The sequence below is a fragment of the Carassius auratus genome, chromosome 42 (genome assembly GCF_003368295.1).
Source record: "Carassius auratus strain Wakin chromosome 42, ASM336829v1, whole genome shotgun sequence".
NCBI classification, from domain to species: domain Eukaryota; kingdom Metazoa; phylum Chordata; class Actinopteri; order Cypriniformes; family Cyprinidae; genus Carassius; species Carassius auratus.
In genome coordinates this window covers 7,099,415-7,120,532 of record NC_039284.1, presented here as the reverse complement: position 1 = coordinate 7,120,532, position 21,118 = coordinate 7,099,415, and the positions used below count along the sequence as shown (strand labels likewise).

General features: G+C 35.9%; 2 protein-coding genes across 3 annotated transcripts; both read right to left on the bottom strand.

Annotated features, from left to right (window-relative positions):
- Positions 1 to 9,064: 9,064 nt before the first annotated feature.
- On the bottom strand, positions 9,065 to 14,123 carry LOC113060527 (neuroglobin-like). The gene is made up of 5 exons (XM_026229509.1): positions 13,777 to 14,123; positions 13,306 to 13,540; positions 12,466 to 12,574; positions 11,307 to 11,426; positions 9,065 to 11,150 (listed from the first exon to the last, which is right to left on the bottom strand). The coding sequence occupies exons 2-5, from the start codon at positions 13,401 to 13,403 to the stop codon at positions 10,998 to 11,000; spliced, it is 480 nt and encodes a 159-aa protein (XP_026085294.1). The 5' UTR covers positions 13,404 to 13,540; positions 13,777 to 14,123; the 3' UTR covers positions 9,065 to 10,997.
- Positions 14,124 to 17,607: 3,484 nt separating this feature from the next.
- Positions 17,608 to 20,572, bottom strand: LOC113060325 (protein FAM161B-like). 2 transcript variants are annotated; one of them, XR_003278228.1, is made up of 3 exons: positions 19,752 to 20,572; positions 19,061 to 19,508; positions 17,608 to 17,979 (listed from the first exon to the last, which is right to left on the bottom strand). XR_003278228.1 is itself a non-coding variant. In XM_026229193.1 (2 exons), exons 1-2 carry the CDS (start codon positions 20,197 to 20,199, stop codon positions 19,255 to 19,257), a joined length of 702 nt encoding a protein of 233 aa, XP_026084978.1. In that variant the 5' UTR covers positions 20,200 to 20,572; the 3' UTR covers positions 18,860 to 19,254. The 2 variants fall into 2 exon arrangements, 1 of the variants encoding a protein (XP_026084978.1); XM_026229193.1 differs by lacking the exon at positions 17,608 to 17,979 and having other exon boundaries at positions 18,860 to 19,508.
- Between the last annotated feature and the right edge of the window lie 546 nt (positions 20,573 to 21,118).

The following is a 21,118-nucleotide window of genomic DNA, read 5'->3' as shown; positions in this document are numbered from 1 at the left end:
GTGACCACTTAAACATACAGCTATACATTCAAAATCTGATCCTTTTTTCGCAGGGGTTTTCAAACCTGTCCTGGAGGATTTAGATGTTTAAAAACGGGCAAACTGACCCCCAAACCAGCATTTACCCGCACAATCAAATTCAAACCTACCCAACTGGACAGGAACCCATCCAATTTAGTTTGCATTCTAATGAGTGCAAAGACTTGATTTTAACTTATTGTTGCGCATTATTAGTCACAGTCTAAAGTCTCGTATGTTAACATAAAAGTGTGTTATTTGAACTTTAAGTAATTTTAGGTTTACATGATCCAACAGTTGAAAAATTCCAATCTAAATTTGATCAGACAAGGTAAGCGGTTTCATCACAATCGTTTCAAGATAACATATATTAAAATGTTGTGGTTTTAGAACTGAAACATCATGTGTCCATAGACTTTTATTGTACTCTAAGTGCATTTTTGTTTTGTTTTGTTTTACAAACTGAGGGATGAGTTGAATTTATAACTGCCGATGGAGCTTAAAATTATTAAAATTATAGTCAAATTCCGTTAAGATTCATCAAATCCATTAAATATTTTTGTAAAATTATATAATTGAAGTGTTATGACACGAACTGAATATGCTACACACAAGACTTCAATTCCAGAGTCTCCAATTGCATGTTGTTTAACTCATGCTCATGTCACATGCTCAAACCAGCCTCCAGCTCTCTTTAGAGCCATCAAGTTTGGCTCTGGCTTCTGTAACACTTTAATTTTCTTAGTAAATTTCTTGGTCTAGTGGATCTAGGACCGGAAGGTACGGGGTGGGTGGAGAGGTTTTCTTGCCAAACTGAATGTAAATGAGTTGTGATTTGTACCGTGCTTTCTTGCTGTGCCTTGAAGAAACAGATCTTAAGAAGTAAACAGAAACAAATGTTGTGTCTGACAATCCAGCATGACCTGCAATATGCTGCATGGACTACAGAGCAAGATAAGACAAAGAGGCTCAATTCTAAAGCGCATTCCACCAATGAATCAAACAGGTGAGAGATTCCTGACAAGTTTTAAACTGACTTAGCCTCGCAACATACTCTGTGCAAGTACGTAAATGATTCTAGTTGAAATGTGTCAGACCACTATTTATAATGCTGCCCAAATCTGTTGCATTGCAATTTGTCTTCTAAAGTCATTTTTATTCATTCAAGTTAACTACTGTCATGGCGGAGGAAGGAAACATTTGGCATGTTAATTGCTAGCATGCTAAACATATTACAACAAAACAAATGCATTGACCAAATATTTGTGTCTGTGTACTTGTGGAAAGGTATATTTCTAGCCATACTGTTCAACAGCAACTCAAAACAAATGCACCCCAATCGCATCTAATTCACACTAATTATCATTGGTATCACATTATCAAGCGTATGCAAACACACTTACATCAATGTCTTCAATACCTACCTGATAAAATGCTCTTGTGAGATGCTTTTTGATATTTACTTTTGTTCCGTTTGTATTCGCTGTTGGTGTACACAACTGTGTTTTCGTTATTTAGTGTTGGTTTGTGGAATGTGGCTTGAGGTGCCATGTCATGTGACGGGGCGCTTATGACACGAAAAATTGCTGCATCCTGTTACATCGCAGCAGCACAGCTCTTAAGGGTATAAAAACTACATTTACAAAACCTTTACAGTGTCAAGTAGTGTCTTTCTTTCATCGTTATATGTATTTTAACAAATTGCCCTGCACTGTTTGTGCTACACATTTGGTGTAGAAACTATTTTTACTCAGAAACTGCTAGTAAGTTTAAGTGAATTACAAGAAACAGCGAGTAATACATTGAATGAAACTTGAAAGACTGAAATAGTGATAAGACCAATCCTTACGTAGAGATATAGAGACATGGGGTTGGATGTTTTGACTTTGGGTCAGTAACCAACTAGAAATGACAAGACCTTAGGAGCCACTAGCCCTGGCAATATTGCTGGCAACTTTGGCATGAGAAAGCTCAAACTATTTTATTCAGAAGAAAATGTAAGTGTTTTTTTCAGATTCGGTCTTAGAAAATGAAACGTCAACCCTTAATTAAATCTCTTGTCGTGCCAGAAGACAGCCAGTGGTCACTTGACTGGTCAACACTTGAAAACTGCCAATTATGTTTTTCCTGCACACTAGATATCATTACCATGTGTGTGTGTGTGTGTGTGTGTGAGAGAGAGAGAGAAAGAACCCACAGCAGCTAAACAAGTGAAGCTGCACATGTGAAATGGTTCCAAAAAGTAGGACATGCATGCTTAATTATAATAGAGCTGAATAAACTTCTTATAATAGCTTCTATAAAATCATGATTTATTCCCTTGTAAATATCTGTTCCTTAAAGACCACAACAGTAGGTTACTAGAGGGCAATCAAGTTACAGTACATTCCAGGATCACAGTTATATATGGAAATTTCCATAGATTAAGTACAGTTAAATGCAATTACACGTGTCCCACCATCAGATGCTTGTGGAAATATGAAACAAACCCATAAAAATAGAAGCTATTTTGATATTTAATTGATTCGCCCTTTGAATCGCTGTGAATGTCCATCCACAAGCAGTCTTTGGTTTATTTAGGGTATTCAGCGGTTTTTGTCTCGGCTATTATTTTCCTTTCTTTTGCAGAACTGGCAGGAATGTCTGACAGAAGGCCAAAAATGTGGATACATCTAAATCTCTGAACATTTTTCCAGAAGTAACAACCGGGAGACAGAAAACATTCTATGATTTTATACTGGGCTGTTTGTGTGTGCCACTGCCAGTATGTGCTGAGATGCGCTTATGCAAGGACACTGACCCAACCATGTGTCCATGCACATTCAGATAAAAATGGCATTCCAAATGGTTCGACAGAAATAGATAGATGGATAGATAGATCTCATCTTCCCTGATGGTTGCAGTGATTAATATGTTGGAGGCATCAAATGTGGCTGAGTATATGCCTCGGCTCACCTCTGTAATGACAGGCTGTGAAGAGCAGTGAGTCTGCATACTAATTAGTGCAGTTTGGCCTGGCCCTGCACTGTCAACCTCATTATTTATTGTGTGAGTGTGTATTGCTATAGAGAGATGGAGAATTGCCAATTTAAATGAAAGGAAGAGTCATGGTTTTGAACTATGGTTCAGATGTCACGTATGAATACTAAATATTACATTTTACACTGCAAATGTGCAAATTTAGCTTTAGTCCGAGAGCTCTCAGTCCCTCCATTGAAGCTGTGTGTAAGGTACACTGTCCATGTCCAGAAAGGTAAGAAAAACATCATCAAAGTAGTCCATGTGACATCAGAGGGTCAGTTTGAATTTTTTGAAGCATCGAAAATACATTTTGGTCCAAAAATAGCAAAAACGACAACTTTATTCAGCATTGCCTTCTCTTCTGTGTCTGTTGTGAGACAGTTCAAAACAAAGCAGTCTGGATATCCGGTTCGCGAACAAATCATTCAGTTCACCAAATCGAACTGAATTGTTTTAAACGGTTCGCATCTCTAATACGCATTAATTCACAAATGACATAAGCTGTTAAACTGTGTTCCGAAGATAAACGGAGGTCTTACGGGTTTTAAACAACATGAGGGTAAGTTATCAATTACATAAATTTGCTATCTGGGTGAACTAACCCTTTAAGGTTTAATTTGCTCCTTTTTGTTGTTAATCTCTGCTAAACTTTTATTATCGTTTTCATTATATTTACATTATAAGCTGTAGTCATTCAACTCCTGTTGAAACTAATGTCTTTCTGTTACTTTGTCCCTGCCAATCTTTGCCGGTGTGAACGGCCCTTAATTTTTTTTTTCGAACAAGTATCGAATACAAATGGAATTAAAAATAGGGAAGGTCATGTGACCTATAGTCAAGTCAATGACACAATGTAGAGGTGACAAAGCCCATCAATGTATAGGCAGTGTCTAGTAACAAAACACCTCCATTCTCATTATATGATGTTAAAAAAAATGATCAATGTTGTATAAACCATAGCAAAGTAAGACCAAGCACAGATATGTTTCATCAGTGATGTGCTCCGCTCAAGGGAATGGTGGAGAATGCAATTTTTCATACACCTGCCACAGTTGCAAGTGAACAGGAGAAAAGAAAAGAAAAAAAAAAGAAAAGAAATCTGCTTGACATTTTCCTTCTGTCTCCTAAGCAACCTCCCTGAGCAGGCAGTCTTCAGAAGGTGAATACCTCTGGGAACAGAACACGCTGCTTTCTTCTCCTCTCTGCCATATGCTTGGAATAGAACCGCTGCTGTTTTCCCGATTTGACAGCTACCTGTGTTTGTCTCCCCTGCTGTGCATGTGCATCTGAACAGCTTGATTTGTTATAAACCAAGCTGTTATGTTAGAATGTTTGCATTTTATCAGCACATGAATCTTGATCAAGTTCATCTTTCTTGTTGCACTACTCAACATTCGCTACCAGTTTTAAATTAGTCATTATTTACACACCCTCATGTCGCTTATATTTTGGTCAAATAATTTGAAAGAAAACAATTTTGCCATTGGATGGGTAAAAAACAAAACAATATATATATATATGTTAAGTTTGTGAATGACATGAGGATGCATAAATGATGACACATTTTTCATTTTTAGATTAACTACTCTTTTAAGTAAACTGTTGTTGCTATTGTACCTTTAAGGCTTCTGCATGTACTGTAAATAATTTTATAATTGGCTATTTTTAATCTTTTAATGGGGTAATTCACCCAGAATTGACAATTTTGTCATAATTTACCCATATGTTGTTACAAACCTGTATGAAATTTTGTCTTTTGTTGAACATTCTTTTTCTCGACACTATGGATGTCAACGGCTACCAGTGTTGGGGAAAGTTACTTTTAATGAATTTCAATATTGCGTTACTCCCTAAAAAAGTAACTAAGTCATTTAATGACTTTTTATAGAAAGTAATGTTTTACATTACTGTTGCGTTACTTTCGCGTTACTTTTTAAATATGAGCAGGGCTTGATTGTTTAATATACTGTAAGAATGTATATTTATAGCAAATGTAAAAGCCCTTTCACACCAAAAAGTGTAATGAATAAACCTTAAGCTGAAGGAAAAGGACATTCACGTCTGTAGAGTAGAACACAGGAGAAGGAGGTGTGTATAAAACACTTTTCAGCAATAATAATAATAATAATAATAATAAACAATGATGCACAATTGATAGTTTATCAAAAGTCATTTTTGTTTATTAGTATGGTTGAACTCGATCATCAAAGGTCAGCAGCAAAGAAATTAGTTAATAAAATGGGATTAGATACATTTGTGTTATTTAACATATTTAATTATTGCAGGTTTGCAACTTATTCTGAGTTTTTGTTTTACTGTTTTAATTCATTTTGATTAATACTAATTCTTTCTTTCTTTTTTTTTTGTGAGTGGGAAGAATGAATGCACATTCACATTCAGTCTAGAACTACATCATGTTTACACAGTGCACACAACACTTCTGTACCTCTGATTTCTCCCAATATGGGGACAGGAGATTTGTCAGTCAATAAATGTGAAAACAAAGTAACTGAGGTTGCTGTTTTGAAAAAGTTATTTAAGATATTTTCTTTTAAATGAATGCGTTACTTTACTAGTTCCTTGAAAAAAGTAATCTGATTACATAACTCAGATAACTTGTAATGCGTTTCCCTCAACACTGACGGTAAATGTAAATGAATTGATTAAATGATGGCCAAATCTTCATTTTCACATGAACTATCCCTTTAATAGTGTGAGCCATGTTGCTGAATACAAAATGTGATGAAGTAAATATTAATGGTAATGCTGACACGGTCATGGTTGTGACTTCATAATTGTGATGATTATGATTTATTATGAATGACCCTTTTTAACAGCTTAATTTCCATAAATGGTACAAATGGACTAGGAAGAAAACCTTGCTTTGTGAGTATTTCATGACAAAGTTTTCTACATCAAACATTTTTATTTATAAAGAGTAAGAAACGCCCATGATTTGTCGCCCTTAATAACTATAAAAGTAATGTCATTTTCAACTTGTCCCGGATGTGTCAAAACACACTGCTTTTCAGTTTTGGCATGAATGTGTGGTGTGAACTCTTTCTGGGAATTACTGTTACAGTCTGCTGCAGTTTTCTTGGCAAACACACCACGGCAACTTTAAATGTGCAGAGAGTATTTGATAACCATCTGACCGCTTGCTGCGTGCAGTCTTGTATTTCCTGTCATTAGTGGGATCCTGAGGGGAACTAGTGGAGATGTCGAGGAGAGGTGTGAAGACTTTGGCAGAGGCTGTGTCACAGAAGGACTCTCATTAGAAGAGGGAACATCAACACCAGAGACTGACATGTACAGTAAGGTGCCACCAACTCCTCGTGGAAGGTGTGGAACGAACCACAAAGCTACTGAACCTACAGTAATCCACAACTGTTACAGTTAGCTTTTGAAAGTTGGAATGTTCCGTTTTAAATTCAAACTTTGATCTCGGTTACCACAAGGTGATAAGTAGCTCATTCACTCAAAGATTGAAGTACCTGCTCAGAGAGTATGCCGTTTCGGATGCAGCCACTGGATTGAATCAGGGGGTGTTTACATGACACCATTTTCAACTAAAAGTGGAAAACGTTTCATGTTATTTGGTCGTTTAAACTACACTCATTATGTGAGCAGGCTAAAGGGCCGTTCACACCAAGCACGCTAACTATAAAGCTAACGATAAAGATATAGTTCTAAAAATTTTTCTCAATATTAAAGAATAGCGGAGTCCACACCGCAACTATAACGATAACGGCACAGAGAAACGATATCGTTGGAATCACTTTCAGAACAATTTTTTTTTCTGATGAATGATAAAAACATTGCCAACCAATCAGAATCAATCCTGCTGTAATGAGCTCGAGAAGTTAAAAGCATTCCGCTTAGAATACACAGACAATATTGTTCGCTGGTGTGGATGCTTAATATCGTTATCTTTATAGTTATCCTTATAGTTATCGTTCTTGGTGTGAACGGGCCTTTAGTGCTTCTTTAAATAGTGACAGCGCCAACTACTGGCCTGGCATACAAAACAGAAAATGTAGTTGTTTGCGAGGATCTGTGTGAACAGGGATCGTTTTGAAAACGTTGCTGTCTGTACATTAACTTTTGCAAAAGCAATGGAAAAACATTAGCATTTTTGGTATATCATTGTCGTTTAAACCTCTGATGAATCTTTCTGACGAATACTTCACTTGAATGAACTGTACTGAATCATTCAGAGCATCTACTGAATCAACAGATGACTCACTCAAATAATTTTAAGTTTAAAGCCAGTGTATTGTTTATTTAAAAAAGCCATTAGCCTGCACTTACTTGATGTGCCATCAAGAAAGCAATAATATATTGTCCATCTATAAATTATTTTAATTTCATAGCTATATATTGTATGCTATTATCTTAATTTGTATCCTTTACTTCAAACTCATGTTTTTTTTCTTTTTCTCATTTTTAGCTTAACATATCTTCAAGATAATGCAAATGGATAAGTAGGCTGACCCAATGAAGTAGCCTATGACAAGGAAAATAAAACAGAGACAGACCAATCCTTTTTGTCACATTTCACTTCAAAGTGTTTTTGGTGGGTCTTGTGGTTGTATCTCTGTGGGTCCTAACATTAGAAGTTTGGAACACCCTGTGCGTTATTTTCCAAATCTTCTGACCCCATGCAAATTTTGGGTGATCTATTACTCTATTCCAAGACATTCTATTTTAATATCAATATAGGGCAACACTTTAGTTTAGGGACCAATTTTCACTATTGACTAGTTGATTTTTAGCATGCATATTACTAGCATTTTGCATGTTTATTAGTAAAGCACATATTACCTTATTTTGCATGAACATATATTATATCTCTGAATCCTATCCCATTCCTAAACCTAACAATTAACTTTTAATAAGCAGAAAATTATGATTTTTGTTTTTTTAGGCAAAAGTTAATAAGTTAAAATTGAGAAATGGTGCCTAAACTAAAGTGTAACCAAATATGGATTTCAATTGGCCAGATATTGTGCAGATACTGTAGATTTGTAATTTTTTTATATATTTTGAATAAACCAGAACACTGTGACAAGGAAATGAGAACTCAATGCAGTCAACACTTAAAAAGATCCCAAAGTCCCAGTCCAGGACTCTCTGGTCCTCAACTCTTCTCTACTGTCTGAGTCTCAAAATACAAACTCTCCACACACTCTCTCAATGTGCTTGTCTTGGTTGCCATGGTGACTTCCAATGCCCTGCATCCAACACATTGCAGACTTTCTAAAAATAATGATCTCTAGTCTGTATTGTTTGTATTATTATTGCGCCTTTTATTATTATCCCTGTCTCTCTCCCAGTCTCTCACTGTCTCTCAATTTGACACTTTATTTAGCTTTTGGGGAAGATATAGAACAAGTATTTGTGGCTTCTATTCTTTGGTATTCTTAGAAATATCGTTAATTGTACATTTGGAATCATATAAATTTCAAATAGGAACCTCATAAATTCCACAAACAAAAACATTTATATAGCAGTGGTGGATAGACACTAATATTTGCGGAGGCGTATTTTTCTTCTTATAAGTGAGGCAGAATGTGCCTAGGCTTGACAGTCAACCTTCAAGACATTTACAATAATGCAGTGTAATTGAATCCACAAACCCAGTGAGCAGCTCTCGCTTCTGGAGTTTTCCTCCATCTTATCCACTCTGACAATGTCACATCAGAGAGTGCAAAGGCGTGAAGAGTATTTCTTCATAACCTCCTGATTAGTAGATCTGGGACATTGTGAGCAATAACATAAGACAAATGCTGTTTCTTTTTTCTTCAAGCCAGTGTGCCAGTGTTATATAAGGATAATCTTCAAGAGACAGTGTCCTCATGACAGAGCTGATATAATTAATGGAATATAATTGAACTTTGTTACATGAACTGATTTAGATTTAACACTGCAAGTGAAAAATGAAAAATTATTTTTGTTTAACATTGTTATTCCGCAATCACATAGTTCAAACCATCAAACTCGATTCACTAATTTCCAGAAGAGATCAAGAGAGCAGGATCTTATTTATTTCTGTCATTTATTACAAATAAGCTTCCAACATATGTTTACATAGAGCCTTGACTGATCCTGAATCTAGTTTGATCGGTGACTGGCAGATGATATACAGTAGGATGTACAGTATAACTGAAATATAACTTTTTGGTTACTGGGGAGCCAGGTCATAACATCGCTGTTTAATATCAGCTGCTTCAGTGAGGTAGACATTGAGACAATCCAGTCACAGAATATCAGGAGAAAAAGCACAGAAGCCAATACAACACACACACGACACTTCAATGGTCAATAAACAAAGGAACACTTTCACTTGAAAATGTTGTAACCATTGCACCTTCGTAAAAGGTTTTCAATACTAACAAGCTAATCATTACATAAAGACAGACATCTTAATGTTATTGGAAAGCCATTAGATGGCACATATGTAAAACAGTCTTAAAGAGAGAAAATAAAATCGATATATTTTACGCGAAAAAAAAAAAAACGTATCATAGTGCACCATTGAGCAATACATAAAATTAAATAATCAATCCACATAAACCTAAATATACCTAAAAGGCTTTATACCTAAAGTAGATATTGTCCTATAAGCTAACATGTAAAGTGTAACATACCAGCAGTTTCAATATATGTGACAGCTCTACGCACTTTAAAAGACTTGGCACGACCCATTTAAATGTAGAAATATCTCTCATATAAAGAGAACAACATTTCTACAAAGCTATTGAATAGCAGCAAAAAGGTTATCATCGCTTTTAGCGTTTTTCTATAGCTCATAATTATGGCAACAAATATTCTTATCTTAGATAAGAGTCTGTATTTTCTTAACGTAGAAGGTTGTAATAAGCCAACGAATGCAATTTACTATTTTCCAAAAATAACAAATTTACAAAAAAAACGTGAAATAAAATTCTTATTCATCACTAACACCCATTCCGGGTCATTTAGCATAAACATTTTTAGACTATTGTAAATAGATGAACAAATCAGCTAGTCACTATGATATAACAGTCACTTTTTGTGAAGTAACAGTCTACACAAGTCTTTCGTAAGTAAGTCTTGGAGTAGAGTGCGTCGAGTGTAATCCCATACAATGGAAATGTAAACTTATGACATGGCACAGGTTCATAAATTAACAGTCTAAAAATTCCAAAAGCTATTTCAGATGTAACAGTTCTCGTCATTTACTTTCATCGCCAGAAATACTGTTAATGGTTGAAAAATGGTGGCAAACGAAACATTTCACGTGAACATTTGGATGGCTTCAAGAAATAAAATACAAAAATAATCATGGCTATTGATTGCTTATTGTCTTTGACACTATCATTTGGACACTATCATCGTGTTCATGCTCAGATAACTTACTGAACATCACTAAACTTACAGTAAACTTTAACTAACACAGCACAGGCAAGAGTATAGAATTAATTCTGTGTCATTTAGGGTTAAAATTGTAGTGGCTTTAAAGGCCTTTATCTAAATTGATTCCGAGAGGCATCAGAATAAAACTTTTTCGAGTTGACCAAGCTCACATGTGCATAGTCAAACCTCTGTTTTACGCTCACATGAAACATCAACACATCGAGACAGTCATTTAAGATAGTTTGAGGAAATACATTTAGTCATTACTGTATGTACTTAGTCATTACTGTATGTACAAAGCAAATTTTGCTTTTGAAGTTTCAACCAAAAACGGTCTATGTCCTGCAATAAGATCCACCTCAACCCCATCTACAATCTTAGTCTACAGTTAAACCAAGCTACCAAAGTTAGGATCATTCAGTAAGCCAAAATACAACTCAGCTGAACTGATTTTCACAATGGTGGTCCCATATCCCAGCCCCTCACTCTTCGAAAGGATTTTTGAGAGGTTTGTGTAACCTCAAGGGTGTTCCAGTGTGAATCTCACATCTACCTCCTTCTCAGTTGGACTTATGTTCACCATTCTTGGCCCAGCCTCTGGTCATGGCTGATACCACGATGCTGTACAAGTTGAGCCAAGCCTGGCGCAGCGGTGTCGTGTAGGCCGGACCCAGGCTGGACTGAAGCATATAAAGCAGGGACTCTCCAACCAACTAAGGAACATGTGAAAGAACCCAATCAATGAACCATGGTCTGAAAGATCACTGTGACACTCGCCAAATATCAGTGTCAATCTCAGTGTCATCTTTGATGTTTGAGTGTTATGGCTGCTATATGTGATATCAGTCATCTTAACTAAGTGTACTCACAGTGAAGGACTGAGTCTTCACCCCAACTGTCTGGTGCTTCTTGCCCAGGTTCAACAAGAAGTCCTCCAATGAATGTAGGTCATCAAGATGGCTCACAGCAGCATCGATCACTAACATCACCTGGACAGATATACAACCTCTCTTGAGCTGGGTTTACATGGCTGTAAACTCAGACGTTGAGTCAAAATTAGTCAGTAGAAAGAAGCATTATAGAAGTGTTCATTTGCCTAAATCAAGAGTGTCCAATCCTGGAAGGTCTACTCCTGCAGAGTTTAGCTTCGTCTTATTTTAACACAACTGCTTGAAAGTCTCACTAGGTCAGAGCTTAACTCTGCAGCAAGGGGGTCTTCCAGGAGCAGGATCAGACACCCTGGTCCTAGATGAACCATGTGGTTCTATGGTGCAACTCACAATTACCAAACAAATCAGTCGACCATCAACTACTTTACCAACAACACCACACCAAGGCTGTTTCTCAGTTCTAAATATACAGAGAACAGTCTTGCATTCTCATCAAGGCTGGTCTTGCCATGCTACCTTGAACAAACTCGAATGGACAAGGACACAAAATGCATTTTTTTGATAATTGAGATACGATAGGATCTTGATGCTCAACTGACCACCCCAACACTTTTTAAATAGTGTCACAATAAACATTTACTTGTTATATTTTTCCATTGTTTTCTATATTTTGAATTCACCATATATTAAATATTACCAGTGCTTTACCAGTATTAAGATTCTAAATATGCCAGTAAAATGACAATATGCTTTCTTCATGTCTACTGTATATGACTTTATTAAAAAACAACAAATGTTTACTTTCACAAGCCATCTTATGTTTGCGAGCGTGCAGAGGGAACGTTTTGAGTTGAGTGAGTTTATAACTTACTTGAATACCTTCTGCCCTTATCATCTGTACTCATATACAGATTTATATATATATATATATATATATATATATATATATATATACATATACATATATATATATATATGTATATTCTTTTGAGTAATGGAATTGAACATTGGCAGTTGACAATGATGTAGAACAAGAACACAAGGACACATGATTGCATAAGAACAGAGAAACTTTCCCAAAAGTAGGTTCCTGCTTCTTCATTTTACTAATTGCTAAACATTTGTCCTCTGGGCTCACCTTGGTGACGTGCTCGAGGAACTCTGGGCTGGAGAGGCATTCAGGTGCGACGCCACAGTTTGTGCTGTAGTTGAAGAGAGTAAGCAGTGCTGGATCCAGCTCAAATAACCTAACAAGAAATGTTACATTTAATGAGGCAGCACTACAAAGCAGAACATTGACATAAATCTTCAACCATAATTGCCATAATCACATTTCCTTAACAAGAAGGATAATTAAATTAGGTAATATACATCATTTGATGTTGAAGAGTAGGTTTTTTTTATTTTTATTTTTTCAAAGAAAGTCACTTTTCTCCTCTATGGCGAGTTTGAAGAGGAATACTCAGGAAAGTGATACTTGGTAACATCTTTCCTCTGAGAAGGTGATTGTGATGAAAATGATCTCGCTGCACCCTGTCGCCAAGCAACAAGTCAAGCCTCTTACTGAGCTGCGGTTAGAGGAACAGACAGCGGGAGACTGATGGGGAATTATTAATGGATTTTAACAGATTACAATTTAGTTTGTTTGCGAAATTCCCATACCTTCATGATGAGTACAATCTTTGACTTATGGAAAGCAAGGACACTCCGTTTTGATTACCCAATTACTTTATTTGCATAAAATCGAAACAGGTATTTACTTTATACATAATTACTTATTTTAAATGAATAATGATAATCATTTTGATTAAATTATTATTTTTGACATGCATCTGTCCTACAAAAACACAGGTCATGAAATGCTGATCCACACAGCTCTTTTTTGCAACTTTCTAAATAAACATGAAGACTAAATTAAATAGCAATATTCCTTTGCGCAAAAGAGTATTAGCCAGCATGCACGACTGATATATATTACCTCGTGAACATAACAATTCCATGTGGCACCTTGTTCTTCCCCAGACTCTCCCAGCTGTCCCGAATCAGACCTTTATCTTTTTCGGAGAGTTCCTCCATCGTGACCCTCAGTAATGCTGTGTGTTCCCTGGTCGTCTTTCAATGGTGTGGCATCAAAATGTCGCCTTCTGTTTAAAGTAGGACCTCCTGATTTCCCATTCCAGACTTACAAAGTTCAGTCTTCAGGTATGACCCCCCTGTGAAGTGCCAACATTGCATACCATTTGCCAAGGACAAACAAGACTTATCAGGAGTGTGCATGAGAGACTATAGGTTCAGATATATTTAATTTACAATCTAGTTGCAATGCATTCAAATACATTTTACTGCAAAGATTTTAAACCGATGCTTCATGCATTCAACATCTAGAAGAGAAGAAGCCTAACTTAGCCCTGACTTTATGGTCACAATAAACAGTTTGAAGCTGACGTACCGTTCCTTCACTGCTCTAGAGGTGACCTTCTTCTCTCACTGGCTTCGTCTGTCTTTCTCTGGCATTGGGATTTCTGTTTGTTCACTGCGAATATGTATATGTCAAGCCTGCTATCCTTGTGTTTGCGCTCTCTCTCTCTCTCTCTCTTTTCCTCTTTGCTCCCCCCCGCTCTCTCACACACATGCAAACACTCACTTTCTCTCTCTTTATCTCTCCCTCTATCTGCTCCCTCTCCCCTCTCTGCTGCATCTAACCTCATACATGCTGCTTGATGTGCATTCAAACTAGGAGGAAACCTTTTTGACAATCTTCCCTGAAAAACTTCATAATATTTCAAAGTATGTTTTTAATCAGTCACACCGTAACTGTCCTAAATGTTCTCCCCCCTGTGATATTGTGCTCAAATGGACAGTAGATAAGGACAGAATGGAAATATCTCTAATCTTCACTGCTCCTAGTAATAGCACATGTTATGAGCCATAGCTCCTCCTACAGGTGAGAGTCTGGCACCTTCAGGCACGCCGTATATGTAATCAAAGAACACATTTAAGGAGAACTCATTTGAATAAACTGTTTTGTAGATGAGTGAATGAACATAAATACTTAAAGCACGTCTGCTTATATGATAACAGCAAGGCATCATCAATTTATATAACCAAACAAACAAATCCTGCATTTGGTTGGTACAAATTGCTCTTGATAAGTACAGTATGTTCTTTGGTAAACAAGAGTTTTTTTTGTTTGTTTTTTTTGTAATTATTATTAATACTTTTATTCAGATTCGGATTTCACAAAACTATTAGGTAGCCAAATGTTTTTGACTTTAATTAGAACTGTTTCTTAAGAAACAAATAATCAAATTAGAAACTGTAATGGCTGCTGAAAATGTAGCTTTCCGTCACAGACATTAAGATTTTAAAATACGTTGAAATGTTGAGTAATTTTGAATTATAATAATATTTCAAAATATTACCATTTTTACTGTATTTTTGATCAAACTATACAGACTTTGTGTGAGACTTCTTCCAAAAATGTTAAGAATCTTATCTAACTTTTAAATGGTATTGTAAAGTTACCGTATAAAGTCAAATAACTATTGAAGAAACTTTATTTTGAAGTTTTTAGTTGGCAATTGGCAATTCCAAACATGTTATGAATGGAAAAAAAATGGATCATAAAGCACGTTGAGAAATTCATCCAGCCGGATCATAATCATATTTAAATTCAATTCAAACTAGTTACCTTTGTCCAGAATAACAGACTCAGTTCTTAAAAAAATGTTTGAGGAATCTTAGTCAAATCCTCTGTTTATTTTATTATTTGCTTCATGATACATTTGCAGGGATTCCCTGAATAATTTGCACCTTATGTCCTACCTGATTCAGGGATATATCCAGCATGTTATCAGTGTAAGGGACATTCGGTCGTGACAGCTAGACCCAAAACACTTGAAGATAGTGTGACAGGAGAGAGCACAGTTGCCATGGCGACCTCGCAGGAGCACTTGAACTTTCAGTTATCTGACACTTAAAACTCAAGATAGAAGCTGTCACTCAAACGTGCCGTTCTGTCCTCCCTAAACGACTTGACTGGTGTGTGTGCATAAAACAGACAAGATGGACACTGAGTTCAGTCAACTTTATTAAATCTACATATTTAACAGAGGCGAAAATAAAATATATTTCTGAGAATGATAGCGTTATGACGTCAACATTTTCCGAATGCAAGGCTGAAGTTGCCATAGCATTTTATTTTTTTTTTGGCAAAATTATAAACCCAAAAGTAAAGTGGTAGTGGTTTTAGCTAGACATTAATGCCTACGTGCAAAATAAAACAATATGCACCCAGGAGGGCTGTTGTATAAAGTCAAGTCACCTTTATTTCTATAGCACTTTATACAATAATGGTTGTGTCAAAGCATCTTTACAGTGTCAAACAGGACAATAGTTTGCCAATAATGTAAGAAGACAATAACAAACTGTCATTTTTCCAGCTCTTTTCTTTCCAGCATTTTTCAAGCCACTACTTTATGACGTAATAGAATAATATTTATATATTTGTTCACAATGCATAGCTATACTTTTGAATAGTCATTACTGAAGAAGGATAGTTTTGCAAAAAATAATGGGGCTAATCTTAAAAAGTTCTTGCTTATATATGTTTTATTTTATTTTTTTATGAGCTGAATCGTTACGTTCTCTATTGTAATTGTCCGATATTAACCTATTTTGGACATGAAACTTTACAGTTTTACTGTAAATTTACTGTAAACTAGAGACACTGCATCAAACGAATTTTACAATTTTGTTTGCACTTCTGATTCAATTGTTCCAAGTCAACACAAGCTCAATATATTTTCATGTTTTATTTTACAGCATAAAATGCAGCTGTTATACCGCATGTTTTTAAAAAAAATCCTGAAAAAAACTTAAAAAGTGGTTAAATGGGAATGCAGAGGTTGTCTGGGATAGTAAACGTCATCACGCTCAAATATCAAGTATACAATTGTTGTGCTTAATGTATTCCTGCAAATAAATAGTTGTTTGAAACTTAGTAGTAATGATGTTGTTATTCAACTTGATATTTTTACATAACAAAAGCATTTAGCCTTAAAATTCATAAAGGTAGTGTTCATTTGTATAGATTATTGTGATGAACAAAACATGTAAGACTCATACAGTTTTGTTGTTTACAGAGCTACATTTCTGCAGTGATCCAAAAAATCCAGTGTGATGCAAACTTCGGGGCTGGCTTAAAAAATACAGCATCCTTGCAGCATCCCATCTATTTTTTCCACTGACACAGCCCAAATCTGAAACTCAATGCTCAAAGAAAATTGAAAGTTTTCCTATTTGTGTGACTTTGTGGTACACACAACCTGTAAATATACTCTTTTAGAAAATGATGCACCAAACTTCTGCCAAATCTTGACCCTCTGAATCTCCCATTACCAGTGAAAGGCGTAATTCTAGTGTATACTCGTATGGGAAAAGGAACAAAGCCCTGTAGTTCCACTTAAACCTCATTTAGCCATGAGAAAAAAAGTGTTTCCAAAACAAAATGAATGGGTGAAACTGGGCGGTCATTTTCAAATGTGCAGTTGACGCTTTCCATTTTTCAGTGTCATCACTTCTAAACCACTAAATATACAACTTATACAACAAAATGGACAGGACTGGCTATCATATTTTCCTCAAAAGTGCAACTTTAGACTTCAAAATACACTGCATGCTGCACGACTCGATTAAACTAATTATGTTCCATCTTAAGATGTAACAGCAAAAGCAGAAAACATGATTCAAAATCTTTAAAATAATTCTGTTACACAGAAAAAAAAATCAGCACAAGCTCTTTTTCCAAAAGAGAGGAGCTGTTTACTCAACCAGTGCTACGACTCTCAAAAGAATTTCAGATGGCCCTTGTGCTACAGGAGAGTTTTAGAGTCTTGAAATGTTATTTGTGTATTTATTCAAATGGAGTTTCATGAATGAAGCCAGTCTCTGTGAAAGTTATAGTTCCTAATTACAGCAGACGTTCAAAGTCACATTTGACAGACTCCTCCAGGTGGAAGATGTGTTCGTGCCAAAACAAAGCTTCCCCAATTTCCTTTTTGCCAACCTTGATGGTGCCCGACACCAGACCCATGAGCTGTTTTAGTGCCTTACAAGATGACTTAATGTGCAGTAAGCAGAACTCAAGCAAATATACTGCTTTTAATATGCAGCTCTTGTGGTTTTTTTTTTTGGTTATTTCTTTCTTTGTTGGGTCAGTAGCCTCCATAACATACTTAGAATCATAAAATAACACTTGCTTTTGGTTTTCTGTTTTATTAGAAATGTTATGAATTTCTTGAACATTCATAATCTCTACACTATTTTAAAAACATTAATAAACAAGAGGGCTCAGCTGTATCAAGGCACTCACTGATTCAATATACAGCAATACAAAATACAGTAATATATAGAAAAGATAAAATAAAAGAAATATAAATGACCAATCATGTTAATCATGCACAACACGGTTTTTCGAAACTGAAATGATCTGCCAGCGATTTGTTGCCTGACCACAGTCTCCCCAGCACATATGGAATATGGATGTGAAATACACTGACCCACCAGTCACGTCTGTCACTCTTCCTCTTTGGTTTCCACATTCCCTTCTTTTTCCTCTTCATTTGTGACATCGTCTTCACCATTTCCTGCACTGTAATAGAATGACAGCAGAACAGTGTGTGTCCATATGACAGCTACATCATAATATTTGCAAATGACCATAAAGCTGACATCAAATCATAAAAAGAAAGATTTATAATAAATAGATCTTTCCATGTCAAAACTGCATCTACTGTATTTCCATTGAGTAAGATGATTTTATTTTAATGGGTATGGGTCACAAGAGAGGAAGTTATGTCAAACCTCTCATCAAAACTAGGAGAAATAGTTTGCATTGAACAGATTTGGTCCACTCTGTGATAATCATAACACATATTCACTGCAAAAAACAAACAAAAAAATCTTTACCCCCATCATTCATGTGTCTTTATACCTCTTCTGGGTTTCATTTTCTGATCCTCATCCGCAGTTTTATTTTTATAATAGAAAAAGCACATTTTATTGGGTAAATCAGCACTTCATTTAATCAGAATAAATCTAATTAATTATATGTGCATACAAAACATCTATTATACATATATTATTCATTATAAATAATATGTTTTTTTCAATTTCACAAAAAACATTCATATAACAAGCCTAAATACTGTTGCATACATGGTACAAAATAGATACAAGAAAATATAAAACTGTAGATAAATAAATAAGATTAAAAAAAAGAAAATAATTTCAGTGACAGATATTATTTCTGTAATATGATCAGATATTTCTGAATATATTTCTAATATGCAAATCTATTTCACATAATTTTTAATTGATTTAAATAATGTATTTTATTATTATGTATTGTTTTATTTAAATAGCCATACAACACTAATAGAGTACATTAACATTTTTTAATTTATATAATTTGTGTTTAAATATTGGAAAGATCCTTGAAAGTGCATTTTAGAAATGTTGAACCGACAATACTAGCCCATTTGCATTGATATTAACCAATAGCCTGTGCAGCCAATGAGATTTAATGAAAAATTACTTTCTTTGGAATACAGTCAAGAATTGTGCTAAAACCATGGATGTGTATTATAAAAGAAAATATGATCCGTTTAATTGGTTTTATTGATTTTAGTCACTGAAAAGTTGTATAAACTTATCCATAGCGCCAGGCTCACCTCACAGCCGTGGATCTTTTCCTGGCAGCATCAGTTGCATAAGCACCAAATGAACTGCTTCTCTTGAGATTCATCTTGTCTCTAGATTTCTAGTCATGGAAAATTACATATTAAACTCAAAGGAATTACATTAAAGAAATCTAAACTCAATGCAAATAGCAACATGTGGTGTGAATGTGCACAGCTGGAAGGGTTTAGAGTGAGTGATATCTCCTCTCTGCTGCCTTCCATTGCCTTGTGCTGAAAGGCCTGGAAGTCAGACATGGCAGCGTTCGTTTTAGGTCTGAAGGACAGCTTCTTTTCCAAGAAACCCAGCATCTTGCTTTTGCTCTTCTGAGCACTGTGGGTCTTTCTAAACTAGGTTCCTGCCTTTGAATGGGTGCTGAGGAGGCTTTCAGAGTCTCCTGAGCTCGCAGATGAATGCAAATCTTCCTCTGCTGCTCCTGCTCTGAACCAGCATCACATAAAAACAGGTTTAGATGATGAGTTTTAATGTTTAATGAAATTAAAAAAGTGCACATTTTCAAATTAAAAATTCAAATGAAACGTTTTGTCTAAACTATTCCTTTAAATATGTTAGATTTTCAATTAAATATATAACATAAGATGTTTAGTACATACATAAGCATATACAATAATATATTATACTTTTTTTTTTATTAAATATTCCAATAAATGGCAACTTTCAGACCTTTCGGTACTGGTTTCCTCACACAAACTGGTTCTGTTTTTTCCCTTTTATCAGCAGAGGCCGTCTCCTCCTTCAGCCTCTCTCGCTTCTTCTCCTTCCTCTTGTGGAAACTGAAGGGCTTCCGCATGTTCGAGAGGAAATCTCTCCTCTGCTCACGACCTTCCTTCCTCAAGCGCTCTTGTTCATGGATGAGGTTATCATGAAGAGGCTTTGAGACCTTCTCAGGGACGGGAGCAACACAAAACTGTTTCTGATACTCCTCTTTGGCTTTCTGTGAATCCTGGGAGAGAGGCTTCCTCTGTCTCTCTGTCACCGTTCCCAGAGAGTTAGATCCAGTAGTTCTTGGTGCCTCGACTCCATTTGAGCTCAAATTCTGCAGAATCACCTTTGAACTGAAGACAAGAGTGGAAGATGTGCTGTATGTTTCAGATAATAGCTTTGCAAACATCGTTCTCCCTTTTAAGATTTGAATGACCTGTGGTGTTTGCTGTTCTCAGAGTTTCACTCATCATGATCGCTGATGCTCTGCTGCAGTATTTCCGATTTAAGTATCCATTCGGTGCCCGAGGTGAGCAGAGAAATCAGCAGGAGCCTCTTCTCCAGGCCATTCTGATGCTGAAGCTCTATCTTCTCGTTTAGCGTTCAGAGCCTCCGAATGCAGCTCAAGAGATAGTTCAGCCTTATTCTTTTCTTCGTTACAGCACAGCAGGCTTTCCATAACGTGCACATTGTCTCCCTCTTCAGATCTAGAGAAATCTAAAGTAGGAGAGATCTGGTGGGAACATTTGTAACATATTGTGGACACTGTATCCTGTACTTACTGCTTATTGCACTTCTGGTTAGATGCTAACTGCATTTCATTGCTTTGTACCTTAAATGTGCAAAATGCCAATACAATTGAATCTAATCTAATCTATTTAAGCAAAACTATTATAAACAACGTTTTGGGAGTCTGCATGGAATATTTGTACTGCATTAAATCAAGCTAATATTGGACTGGATGAACCACGTCCTACAGGCAGCACTGATTTCCATGAATGCAATCACTAACTAAAATTAAATTTAAACGATTACCAAAATGATTATTTATGTGAAAAAAAAAAACATTTTATCTTATCAAGATATTGACTTTGTCTGTTGTTGTTGTTTTTTTTAGCTAGATGAGTGTGATCAGGCCCGCTATAAGGACATCATTCAAACACTGTCAAATCCATGAAGTGTCAGAGATCAAGACGTGCTCAATTTCTTTGGAATCTGCAAATATCGTGATCTCTACACCAGCAACAGTCTCCACGCACCGGAGCCTGAGCACTGGATCCTGAGTTCACATTTACAGTAACCTTATGTCCTATGGCCTCCAGAAATAC

Bases quoted from the DNA above. Each gene is read 5' to 3' on its own strand.
- LOC113060325 (XM_026229193.1), bottom strand. From the start codon at position 20,199: ATGTTTGCAAAGCTATTATCTGAAACATACAGCACATCTTCCACTCTT. The intron at 19,509-19,751 runs GTCTGAAAGTTG...ATGCTGGTTCAG, and splicing joins GAGGAAACCAGTACCGAAAG to AGCAGGAGCAGCAGAGGAAG.
- LOC113060527 (XM_026229509.1), bottom strand. From the start codon at position 13,403: ATGGAGGAACTCTCCGAAAAAGATAAAGGTCTGATTCGGGACAGCTGG. The intron at 11,427-12,465 runs GTGAGCCCAGAG...ATATCTGTCCAG, and splicing joins TCCTCGAGCACGTCACCAAG to GTGATGTTAGTGATCGATGC. The intron at 11,151-11,306 runs GTGAGTACACTT...CATGTTCCTTAG, and splicing joins TGAAGACTCAGTCCTTCACT to TTGGTTGGAGAGTCCCTGCT.